The sequence below is a fragment of the Homarus americanus genome, unplaced genomic scaffold, assembly GCF_018991925.1.
Source record: "Homarus americanus isolate GMGI-L3 unplaced genomic scaffold, GMGI_Hamer_2.0 scaffold29927, whole genome shotgun sequence".
NCBI lineage: Eukaryota > Metazoa > Arthropoda > Malacostraca > Decapoda > Nephropidae > Homarus > Homarus americanus.
The window spans coordinates 4157-17901 of record NW_024744954.1 but is presented as its reverse complement, the minus strand read 5'-3'; the positions used below and the strand labels follow the sequence as shown (position 1 = coordinate 17901).

At 41.4% G+C, this 13745-nt stretch overlaps 1 protein-coding gene across 1 annotated transcript; it reads left to right on the top strand.

Annotated features, from left to right (window-relative positions):
* Positions 1-2021: 2021 nt before the first annotated feature.
* LOC121878275 (cold-shock protein CS120-like) lies at positions 2022-4308 on the top strand. Its single transcript, XM_042384370.1, has 2 exons — positions 2022-2123; positions 3886-4308. The coding sequence occupies exons 1-2, from the start codon at positions 2022-2024 to the stop codon at positions 4306-4308; spliced, it is 525 nt and encodes a 174-aa protein (XP_042240304.1).
* Positions 4309-13745: the final 9437 nt, after the last annotated feature.

The following is a 13745-nucleotide window of genomic DNA, read 5'->3' as shown; positions in this document are numbered from 1 at the left end:
GGGTAAAGGGTGTAAATGGGATGTTGGTTTAGGTGTGTTTGACTTGGACGACAATCTTAGCCCTGGGGTCGCCTCTGCTATAACTCACTGTGCAAATTCGTATCAACTAACATACAGGAACTTGTTTACTTTCACTCGACGCGAGCTCTCTCCTTGCAAAAAAAGAAAAAATATCTGCACCTTGAAAGTTGTGTAACTCTAGTGTAGGTGTATTTGTATTTTTCTGGTTGTGTGAGAGTTGTGAAGGTTGTTGACTAGCGTGCAATTGCTCTGGAATGATCAAGAGGTTATGGTGATGCAGTGTGGGAGCGGTTGCGTCAATAGATACATCTGTATGGAGCGTTAGCTATACCTGATAGGGATCTGCATATCAAAGAGATACGCAACAATGATTCCAGTCAGGTGCTCCCAGAGGAGACCACCTACACTAGCTAAAGTTTGTCATGGACTGGCCAGCAGCCGAGGAAATTAAACAGCGTTACCATGGATTCTGAGAGGAAACCAGTGCCACCACCTTCATTCAGTCAAGTGGTAAAGCAAAGGAAGTAGATAATGTTTATGTCAAAGATGATGCTAATCTGCACCAGAAACGTGTAGTTGATAAAATATAAAGGATATGAATTATCGTAATTAGAAAAGTGAATGATCAGTATAAAATAAAACTGAGTGAAAGTATTTGGGGCAGTTATCACATATGACCCAGAAATTTCGCTCCTAAAATCAAGAACAAAAAGATAAAATAAATATTGACATTGGAATTGTCAACTTGACACAAAATTCATCTCGGGAGGAATGTAACATTTATTTTTAAGTTACATGTAATAGATAATTCGAGCTATGTTACATATTACTCAAACACAAGATGCAAATTAAAATATTAATTTCTAAGGGAATTACCTGCATGGCAAAATGGAGAGTGTGTATGTGCGTTACACGTCCGGCAGCGACACCTGGCACTATAACCTGTACGACAATTGGGCCTGGCTATCATTGTTGATACAGCGGGACAATGGACGAGCAGTAGGAGCTGTCTAATTGGCCAGGCCTGAAGTACTGCCAATTCATATCTTGTGGAATGGGAGAATAGCCAGAGCAGTAAAGCTATTTGGATAAGTCTTGTTCCACTGAATTCTGATGTTACTCTACGAATCAATTTATTAATACTGCGAGATAATAATCTTAGAATATTGCCAATTAGTTAATATACCTAAAGACATATATACAAGTGTTTACTATTATTAAATTACTAAACTTAAAGATAAAATATTCTTTAGAATTTAACATCAAATTGAGGTTATTCCACCTTTATGTGTAGTTGCGTGTTAGTGTCTGTAAACACAAACGAACTCACAAAACGCCTGGCATTACATAACAATATTTGGCACTGGGTATAGGTCGCAAGCTCTCAGGGTGTCACTCTTCCGTAACACACTGTGACAAATAAAACCCGCCCACTTGGATGTCACACCCATGCTGTGTCTCTTGGGTGTAGTAAAGTGTGACGCCCGACCAGTCTCTTTCTCATATTCTTCTCTTGACGTCTGGTAGATCTAAGGTCTGTCTACCTTGCTCGGTCAGTTTGGCACTCGTCCCGGTATCTGTACACTTCATGTTCCTCTCATCTCTAAGGTTTCTTTCACATACGGGAGTCATCCTGGAGGTCGCTTGCCAACCATTACGCGGAGGTTGATCCAAGTAGACGCGGGCACTGTCACTTCTACTTAGGGTAAACAAACAGAAGAAAGACAGACAAAGAGAGTGAGAGAAAGAAAGAGACATTAGTAGAGAACAAGAGACAGAGAGAGAAAATTACAGACAGATAGACAGACAGGCAAGCAGACAGACAAAAAGACAGAGAGAGGAGAGAGAGAGACTCTTCTTAACTGCTACAAAAAGACACACAGCCTCGCTACCTCACCACAATAGATAGGGGCAAGGCTGTGGTAGACAACAGGGCATGACCAGTCTCCACCACCCTTGTTGACATAGCCTGCTACACCAACTGTCCACTAAAAGCTGACATGGTTCATCAACAAGCTGGAGGTGTCTCTAAGCTCGTGATAAATCTAAAGTTGACTGCTCCAATGGGCTCCAGTCTAAATGGAGCCCCAGCCTATCCTATGGTAACTATTATGATTAATGCGTAGTTCTAATGAGTCCTCAGTCTGCAACCTAACTTTTAGAATTGAATCCCAATCCTAAAATGATCCAATTGTAATGGATCCGAATTCTACTGAGCCCCAATCGCAACTATTATTCTAAATGATTTTAGTCTAGAACCCATTAAATATAGAGAGGCCAAAATTTGGTTGGGTGTACAAGTGTTCGTTCAGCCGGGAACAACAGCCACCCAACTCGAAGCGAAAAGAACTCGTTACTTCAACATGAACAAATTTACCCTGACATTCAATATTAATTACGGCCAGACCTAATCAATCATTAACTCAAATCTGACACATTTTGTTGGCAAAAAACGCGCTTGGATTAGTTTACTCGTGGGAAAGTTTTCTTTTATGACATTATATAGAAATACCACGAAAGGGAATAAATAATTATGCTTTGTTTATATATAATATTAAGCAGACAATATTTTCAAAATTTGGAGGAAATAACGTCAAAAAGTTAAAGAATGACAGATAGCGGGTAAATTCAATCCACATTATTCAAAACTACTTGAAGGAGAAAACACATTAGAGGTATCTTCGTATTAAAAACAGGTCAAGGGTTTTATTACTCGATTTTAAAATTAAAGGAGTTTGATTTGTGTATCAGTTAACCATTAATTATCGTTCGTGTTGTATTTCACCTCTTTTTATATTATTCGACTTAAGAAATATTTAAAAAGATACACATCCACACGCTTATCTTTCTTTGTCTCGTTTACACACACACACACACTTCGCACGCACGTTATTGATCTAACCTGATGCAATGTGAGGGACACCCATTGTAAACGAATATACACAAGCTCTTCTCTCAGTTTCTGTAAATTCAGTTGCCTCTAAAGAAGTAGTGAATAAAGACAAAGGCTAAGATGCTCCACTCATATGTTATACGTGCCTTGTATGTCATAACCACAGTACTATGAAGGTATATTTACACACTATGAAAACAGCAAATAAAATGTTCATGTGTGGCCAGGTCTGCTAGCACAGTTCCCCGGTATCATACAGTAACTCCTCTCAACAGAAAGGTTCAAATTGGCTCCGCTCTTTAAAGTCTCTGCGAACCACAATTTTGGTGGACCAAACTTATAGAGGAAAACGTGAGGGAAGTGAAGATAATTGTCATTAAAGCTCATAGTCAGATGATTTAACGTGCTAAATATATTCCGTCTTTTATAAAACGAACTTGATTATCTTGATAGCAATTTCTTACCTGTTATATTATATAATTTTAATTACAAATGCCACATAATTTCCCTCTTAAAATAATGAATTAATTTATCATCAAGTTATGAACAAGAGAAGGATTTTAGAGATGCCTCATACAATATGGCGATATATTCATTGTAAAACTGGGTTTTTTAATGGTATATTACAAAAAAAAAATAAATAGATCAGTATTTTCAATCTAGCTGTCCATCAGTGAGCACTAATTATGACATGGGTAAACATCTTTTAATTATAACAGAAGTTAATCAATCGTCCATAGCCACAATTAATTGACTTTAACTTATAGATTAAATATTAAATCGTCTGCTCTTCTCTTGGAACGATGTGTTTCCTTCTCCCAGTGGACAGCGCCCTGGGAATCAATCACGGTTTCAGGAGATGTGTTGAAAGACCAAGAGGAAGGTTAGAATTACATGTGGACATCAGGCTCCATCTAACACCTGGTTAAGTCTAAAAGTCTGACTACTGCAGCACATACAACATTATGTAGCGGGACAAACCATTTAGCGCACACCTGCTTGACGGAAAGTACTCAGAGAAAACAGGGGGTACTCAGGGACAACAGGGGGTACTCAGAGACAACAGGGGATACTCAGAGACAGCAGGGGGTACTCAGGGACAACAGGGGTACTCAGGGACAACAGGAGGTACTCCAGAACAACAGGGGATACTCGAGAGACAGCAGGGGGTGCTCAGGGACAACCAGGGGTGCTCAGGGACAACAGGAGGTACTCAAGACAACAGGGATACTCAGAAAACAGGAGAATTTTCGAGACAACAGGGATACTCCAGAGACAGCAGGGGGGGTACTCAGGGACAACAGGGGGTGCTCAGGACAACAGGGGATACTCAGAGAAAACAGGGGGTACTCAGAGACAACAGGGGGTACTCGAGGACACTTGGGGGGTGCTAAGGGACAACAGGGGGGTACTCAGAGACAACAGGGGGTACTCGGAACAACAAAGCACTCAGGAGGACAACAGAAAGCACTCCAGGGACAACAGAAGATACGCAAGAAACAACAGGAGGTACTCAGGGACATCGAGGGTACTTATAGACAACAGGAGGTACTCAGAAACACCAGGAAATACTAAGAGTCAACACGAGACAAGTGTACAAATCATCCCTCAGAGGAAGCCAACGCGTAAGGATATATACACTGTCTTCCCATCTCTCTTTCCATCGCCGTCATGTTTCCACCCCCCACCCCCTCCCCCCAATTCCTTCACCAGTCATCCATAAACTAATGTCATTACGTATCTCTCTAACCCTCTACCATCTATATACTGTTCCTCCTTTACTCATAATTTTCCGAATGTTAACTGTCAAGTTGCTTCATACTTGTTCCTCTGTGACCACCTCTCTCTCCTTTTCCCTCTTAGAACAAAATATTCAGAAAGATGTCCCAGTGATGTGGTCGATTTGTATGGAGTCTATTTACTTCTATTACATATTTTTAGTGACCATCAACGTTTTTTCTTTTTTTTTAATAAATTCCCAGAAGTGTATTTCGTGAACGTCTTGTGTCAGTGTCAGGCGTGTTTTCCTGTTATTAGTAGTCATGAGCAGGGACGGGAAGAAACCGGGAGGTAGGCAGGTCGACCCCTGACACACCCGCCAGACGCTACTTGGGTCTCTTATAACACGTTCTCTCCAGCCCTTTGTACCAGTAGTGCCCACGTCAACACTACCTGCAGGTAAGTAGAACTATACAGTACAGTACTTCACCTTTCAACTCTCTTATTTACAATTAGTGTAATTATTTCCGTTATGTCAGCCGGATGAAATTCCAAGAACAGAATTAACACCCGGCTGCTTTGGGGTCTTATACAGTATCTAAATGAATACTGATTTTAATCATTTATTAGATAGATAGATAGTTATTATGAACAACAGTGAAATGCCTAAAACTCTTCGTGTTTTCTTTCTTGTTTGTAACTATTACATATGTACATGGATCACGTGCACCCACAGTGATTTATTTGTATATTTATGCAAAATACTTCGATCAGATGTCAGAAAAGAAATATAAAATAGCAAAGTACCGTCCCTCAAGACACAGTGTATCCTGATCTACGTGTTCACAGTAATTTACCTCATCCTTTTCCTTCAGGTCAAAAGAAATAAGTACAGTGATAAGAGAGACGCTTCACTTAGGGAGTCTCATCCTCGCACACATCATGGAAGCCTAAACACAGGGCTGTAGACGCCAAGATGTTTCCATGGTAACATAACCCAGGCCAGGGTCCGGGTTCTCGGGTCTCTGTGATTTTTTCTTTATCTTCTTTTTCTTCACTTAAATTGGATTACGAGATAAGACACAGTGAAGGTACAGTATTATCTTAGTGAAAATTTGCCGCTGCCTTGATCTTAAGTTTTGTGTGTTAAGATACTTCTTGTACCAAAAGTTAGAAAACAACATAGAGCACAAGCTTCAGAAAATCTTGATCCATCCAGTACTTATGTTTGCAAATACAAATATATTGTTCTACTTTTTAACTCCTTAATTATACCCATACTAATTTACTTCACTAACATCCACTAATTAAAGCCTCAACTTTCTCGTATCATAATTTTGATTAAGGAAATACAATGTAAAATTCAACTGCACCAATAATAAGCAGAAATCCCACCAGACGCCCAGATTCATCCCATAACAATAGTCTATGGACAGTAGACTGGGAACCTAATATACCAACAAATGTCAGAACCTTCTAATACAGGAGGCATCTGAGGACGGCCCAGGACACATATGATGAGTCACTCAATAAAACACAACATCACAGTAAAACATAGCAGCTGGTGTACCGTACAGTACATGACCGACCGAGTGATCCATTCTTCCCCTACATACAGGTACATAATAGATGTGACAACCTTGTCCTCCTCCCCCGAATTACTTTATCCTCCTCCTCTTGTCCTTCGCTTCTATGGAAGAGAAGGAAAGAAGATATGAAGCTGTCAACCCTTGGTCATGCCACAGCGCTCAAATGTCACCTGAACGGTTATTATAGTCACATCTGTCCAGAGAGGGAAATTTTACAGCTCTCTCTCTCTCTCTCTCTCTTCATATATATATATATATATATATATATATATATATATATATATATATATATATATATATATATATATATATATATATATATATATATATATATATATGTATATATATATATAATATATGTGTGTGTGTGTGTGTGTGTGTGTTTGTATTATATTTTCATATATTATATGTATATTATAAAGTTAGAAGTGTGTAAGGACATAAGGTGAAGGATGACGCCACATTTTTCAATAACGTTGGCCTCGCCCTCGTCTCCCTCACTTGAGAAACTCATGACCCAAAAAATAGCTCTCATTAGCGCCTCAACTCTCTAGTTTATGCGCGGGTGAGCACACAAGTTTGGCCAGTTGTGTGGCATCATTATATTTTTATCTTGCCACTGAGGATGACGTAGTGGGTCATCACCATCTGCTAAACTGCCATCATGGTAGAAATAATTTATATACTTTAGTATCTTCAGCACAAGAACACTTAGAAAATAGTTTTACTGTGGCTTCACTATGTTCGTGTGTGTGTGTGTGTGTGTGTGTGTGTGTGTGTGTGTGTGTGTGTGTGTGTGTGTGTGTGTGTGTGTGTATGTGTGTGTGTGTGTGTGTGTGTCGTTACATAACAGTTATCGTTTTTTTACAAAGAAATATAAATCAAATTGATATGATATTTACCCTTCGTTTAATCTTTGTGGATATTAATCTGAACAGAATTATCATTGATGCGTTCACACTTACATCATAATCAAATAACTCTTCAGCAGTGTTTAACAATACGGAGAAAATCTTTGCTGAGCCAACAGTAAGTATACCGTGAAATGGTTAAAGGCACTGAACTAAATACCAGGACGAAGGTAAGGATGAATCATGAGAAGCTTGGCGGTTCTTCTGTACAGGTGAGTGAGGAGGCCGAGACACCCAATCTCACATTATTTGTTTATGGGAACCTTCACCTGTGGAATATTAATGGTGAGTGGACAGATGGGTACCAGACCATGCATGTCGCGGTATTGACAATTTTATCTCCAGCTAGATCCATTATTTATATTTACCACACAGGTTGCTGGGCCTATTTTAACCTCTGTCTAGGACCGGTGTCACCTTGATGTTGGTCATACACACAGAGAACTGCCTGATTATGGACTTTGTTTTTCAATTTCTTTTCGCAAAAGAACAGTCAGTTATCAAATGTATACTTTTTGGTTATTAAGAAGTAAAATAAATTCAGGGTAGCGAAGGTTTGCGAATTAAGAAAGTTTCTTGTGCCACAGAATAAAATCACTATCGTGATCGCTTTAAGATTCGCTGTTGTGACAAGGGTCAATACAAACAATAGACATCGTTCATATGTATAGAAACCTCCTTTCATACTTTAAATAAAAACTGTCTCACGAGAGGAATGCACGAAGCACTAATGGCTGGGAATGCAACAATTCTGAATGGCTCTGACACTTAATTTGCAGTACAAACTTGCTAGCGGTTAGACCCTGGACTCTAATGCTAATTCCTTCCGCGGCTCTGTGACCCTCATCTAAATGATAATGACCGCTTAATTGTAATGGCAACAGTTCTTTCTCTCTGAGTTGTGTACAATCATTACTTGGGCTGGGTCGCCAGCATAGTGTGTACTTATTTTTGGTGTGTGTGTGTGTGTGTGTGTGTGTGTGTGTGTGTGTGTGTGTGTGCGTGCGTGTACATTAGGGTTGCTCATTTTTTCGCACTTTTTTAAAATTGTGGGTGGGGGTGTTTTTTCCCATTATTTTGTTACTCCTGAATTCATTGGTGCCAGAATTAATGAAATCCAACATGTTCTAGGAGTCGCGAATCCAAATATAAAAAATGAATTTTTGCGAAAAAACGTCAAAACTCAAGCTTTTTCTCTTATAGATCAGCAATCGCGCTGCTTTTCACTACTTAACCCTAATGGCTGGCTAGAGCAGCTATTCAGCTTTCCATTGACACCTAATTCGATTGCATGCACCTCTTATTTGACCTTCTAAGTCAGGTCAAAGGCTGTAGCCTACCTGCGTTAACGGAGTTATATATTCACTAGGTTCACATTGGCAGCTTTAAAACCCTGCGCTTCTTTGCAGTGTTTTGACATGTGTTGTGTTGTTGTTGGTACTGTGGTGTTATTTTATAATTTACTCAAATCTGCTATATAGTGTGGCAGTAAATTTATGGTTATCTATTTATGTTGTATTTTCTACAGGTGATTAAATTGCTCTTATGTGACCCTATTTTGTTTGCCTATTTTGTTTTATTACAAAACGTTTTTTTCTTACAGAGTTCATCTGTTTATATACATACAATCATGGAAGAGAGTGAGTCGCAGTCGGGGGAGAATGCTAAGGGGACTGTCAGGCCAACATCATCCACTACCCGTTCTGCCACTGAAATCTATCTAGTAGGCCAGCCAGCATCGTCAATTAGAGGCAGTAAACTCCCGACGATGCGTCAAGTCCTGAAGTTCTTCTTTCACACAGTGAATGAATCTGGTGACAGACAGGAGACGTTTAAAGAAACAGTGAGAAACGTACTCACGTTCTGGAATTTAGCTCGCATCAAGACTATCTCAGAGAGGGGGTGCCGGGAGAAGCTGACAAGGTTATGGGAGCACTGGAGAAGTCTACAAAAAAGTCGGGACAGGGCTGCAACGGACAAGGTTGAAAACTTCAAGTCTCAACTTGACCTGTTGTGGGACATCGGAGCACCGGACGCCGTAGAGGACATCGAGAAGAACCGGCTGCTTACACCGGCCGACAAACAACAAGACATCGCCTTCTATCAAGACCAACGCGGAGAAAGAAAAGCGTTCATGAGTGGTAACGATAAGATTTTTGCCGCTAAGAAGAGAAAGCAGGAGGAACGAGTCGAGAAGCAAAGGTCGAAACAGGGAAGGTTCGCAGCCTGTGAACCAACCAGCAGTGATTCGAGACCTCAAACCTCTGTGGTGGCTGACACCCCAACGGAAGTAGAAATGGAGAAAATGGACACAGCGATACAACCTGGCAGGTACACATCAAAGCACCCTTATGTGACGGTTCAGCTTCCACGTCGCATTCTCCAAGAGCCAGCATTAAAGGAACTCGCTGACCGTCTTCGGATATCCAATAACGAAGTAAGTGTATCCATAAATGTGTTTGGAATGTTTGAAATTTCTGTTAATTATTTGATAAGCACTTAAACAGTCGACATTTTCTACTGACACCCTTGCCTGCTTTTGCTCGCAGATAGTTTCGGTGGTCGCAGCAGTGCTGCGCTCTGCTAACCCGCCAGGCGATCTGTCTGAGTTCCGGATCTCGAGAAAGACTGCGAGACGGGCGCGAGCTTCACACCGTCGTCAGGTAGCTGCCGCACAAAGGGAAGCCTTCACGCCTCCACCACATGCAGTGGTGCACTGGGATGGTAAGCTGGTTAAGGTGAGAACACGTTTAGGTACTACATTAATATTTGACCAAAGCCTAGACTATTGTAATATATTGTTAGAAATGTATCAAATCATTAACAAAAAGCTTGGAGAAAAAGGCAGCCTTGATAATTCTTCATTATCTGTCTGAATTTTTATATTTCTCTCATTTCAGAACGTCGTGGGAGAAGAAGAACACCGACAGGCCATCTTCATCTCAGGGCGCGGCCATGAGGAAGGGCAGCTGCTTGCTGTCTTGCCAGTGAAGGACGGCACTGGCCTGACCCAGGCACGCGCAACAGCTCGTGCTATCGAGGACTGGAGCTGCGCTTCAAACGTCAAGGCACTGTGCTTTGATACAACGTCGTCCAACACAGGGCGAGTCCAAGGTGCGGTTGTCCATCTGGAGGCGCTGCTGGAAAAAACAGCTGTTGAGGCTTGGGTGCAGACACCACGTCATGGAACTGGTGGTGAGAGCCGCTGCCAGCAACATCTTCGGCAAAACATCGGCCCCTACGGACCCTCTCTTCCAGACTCTTAAGAAAAGGTGGAGTCAACTAGATCACTCTCAGTATCTCAGGCTGGACATTGCAAATCTACCAGAGTCTGACTGGCTCAGTCACCTCCGACACAGGACCATTAGCTACCTGCTGACCGTCACAGAATGGGCCAGAGAGGATTACCGAGAAGCGGCAGAACTAACGCTCCTCGTCCTCGGTGTGAATCCTCCGCGCGGCACGCACTTTCTGCGTCCTGGCGCATGTCACCACGCTCGCTGGATGGCGAAGATCATATACTACCTCAAGATCTACATGTTTAGCCACCAGCTAGAGCTCAGCAGTGACCTGTGCGTCAAGCTGCAGAGGATGGCGATCTTTGTGTCTCTGCTGTACACACCGGCGTGGCTGAAATCACCAGTAGCCGAGGATGCGCCTGTGAATGACCTGCAACTGCATCACGAACTCCTCCGCTACAGGGCCGTGGACTGTGAGGTGGCTGATGCGGCGCTGGCGGTCGCGAGCCGCCACCTGTGGTATCTAAGGCCACAGACCGTCGTTCTGTCGCTGTGCAGCGAGAAGTTGAGTGCGGCAGAGAAAAAGGAGATGGCGACCAAATTGAGCTGCCTAGAAGAAACGAACGACTACACCAACGACAACTTGGTCATCCAACAGACTACACGGCTTTCCGACCTGATAGATGAACGTTCATGGATGATCTTCAAGGAGCATCATGTGTGCGGCACAGCATGGCTGATGTCACCGGTGGAAGACTGGGAGAAAAACGAAGAGTTCATGAAGCTGAAAGATTTCTCCAGAAGCCTGAAGGTAACCAATGACGTGGCCGAAAGGGGAATAAAGCTTATGCAGGACTTCATTGGTTCAGTCACGAAGGATGAGCAGCAGCTGCAGGATGTCATGCAACTTGTGGAAAAGCACAGGAAGCAGATGAGTGGCTTCAGCAAGTCTGCTCTGATGCAACTGTGAGAGTTGAATAGAGGGGGGATTGAACTTTCAAATTGCATCTCCTCCTAGAGTTATTGACCTATTTCAATGATGTTTGTTTTTTTAAGAGGGAAATATATCATGGAAAAGACTGTGACGGCAAAATATTGATATGTGTTTTCGAATAAATGGAAAAGTCAAAACTATGAATATTTTGGAATCTGGTTCCCTTAACGCAGGTAAAGCCTTTGACCTGAACTAGAAGGTCAAATAAGAGGTGCATGCAATCGAATTAGGTGTCAATGGAAAGCTGAATAGCTGCTCTAGCCAGCCATTAGGGTTAAGTAGTGAAAAGCAGCGCGATTGCTGATCTATAAGAGAAAAAGCTTGAGTTTTGACGTTTTTTCGCAAAAATTCATTTTTTATATTTGGATTCGCGACCCCTAGAACATGTTGGATTTCATTAATTCTGGCACCAATGAATTTAAAAGTAACGAAATAATGGGAAAAAACACCCCCACCCACAATTTTCTAAAATTGGGAAAAATGAGCAACCCTAGTGTACATCCTCACGTCACTTCCAAATTGAAAAAAAAAATAATAATATTTACAAATTCAATTGAAAAAAACAAGTTGTCAGACAATGAAGAAAAACAACAACATGTCAAACACAGAAGATGAAAGACAAGTCAATGAACCACACAAAAGTTACACACACACATACACACACACACACACACACACACACACACACATACACACACACACACACACACACACACACACACACACACACACACATACACACACACACACACACACACACACATACACACACACACACACACACACACACACACACACACACACACATACACACACACACACACACACACACACACACACACACACACACACACACACACACACACACACACATACACACACACACACACACACACACACACACACACACACACACACACACACACACACATACACACACACACACACACACACACACACACACACACACACACACACACACACACACACACACACACACACACACACACACACACATACACACACACACACACACACACACACACACACACACACACACACACACACACACACACACACACACACACACACACACACACACACACACACACACACACACACACACACACACACACACACACACACATACACACACACACACACACACACACACATACACACACACACACATACACACACAAGAAGACCAAGACAAACAGAGATATTCTTCTGTTTTACCCGTACAAAAATGTCCCTGTGCTAATGTGACTCCCTGGGTCCCTTCTCCCAGCTCACTCAGTATATAACAATAATGACATTGTAAGTTAACTTTTTTTACGAAGGTGTTCGGTGTGTTGGTGTAAATTACTGAGAGAAAAAAGGATCCGACGAAATGACTTATAAACAGTCAGTTACAAATTCCTCCATTCTTATATTAAGCTACGCAATGCCACGCCACGCTAAATTGTATCACCCCCGAATTGTGGTTGGTGAAATCCCGCTACGCCACAGCATAACACTATATAATGGTACTCCTTTATGAAGGTAACCTTCAAATTAAATAGGGTACCCTCAATTATAGTACCAATTCCAACACACAGTAACTAAATCCATCAGGACCCCCACAAATCGGTAAGCTACTCTACGTCTGATCACGGTAACCTCTACTGATGGTATTTTTTCAGCTCTGCAATCACTCAACCTGGTACCCAATACCATGGTACCCAACACAGCAGAAAGTCAAATAATCCTCCGGCACTATGTCACAGGTTAAAACAAAGATTCTGGCGCTATAATCCCAAATTCCTTGGTTAAAATCATGGTATCCAGAAGACAAAATTCCCGCCAGTAGCCTAGTGAGACGCTGGGTGCGGAGCACAAATGTCCTTTCGATAAATAATTCCTGGCGACTGAAAATGTGAAAAAAAGACTAAACTTTTGAAACAAAAATTCTAAATTACACAAAAGGATAAAAACATCAAAATTACACCGAGAAATCTATCGTATCTAGATACATATAATTAGCATCCCTTAGGAGACCAATTATCATACAGAATACTTCGAGATTCTTTACCATAGTTTTGTCCCCATAATAGTGTTGAGTTAACGTAGCTAATTACGACAGTCTCAGTGTTAATTTCAATGTAATTTTTATATCTTAATTTCAGTAGAGAACTTTAAGTCAACCCTTTACAAGGAATATTCAGCGTAAGAACATTTGTACATAAACACTGCACACTTTACGCACCTAATTTCTAACAGGAATTCGCAGGAAAATTAAAGAACATACTGAAAATAACAAACGTTTACATAAATAAAACGATAATTAAAGAAAAATGAACGTCAATAACATAAGTTAAAAGCAAAATGAAAATAAAA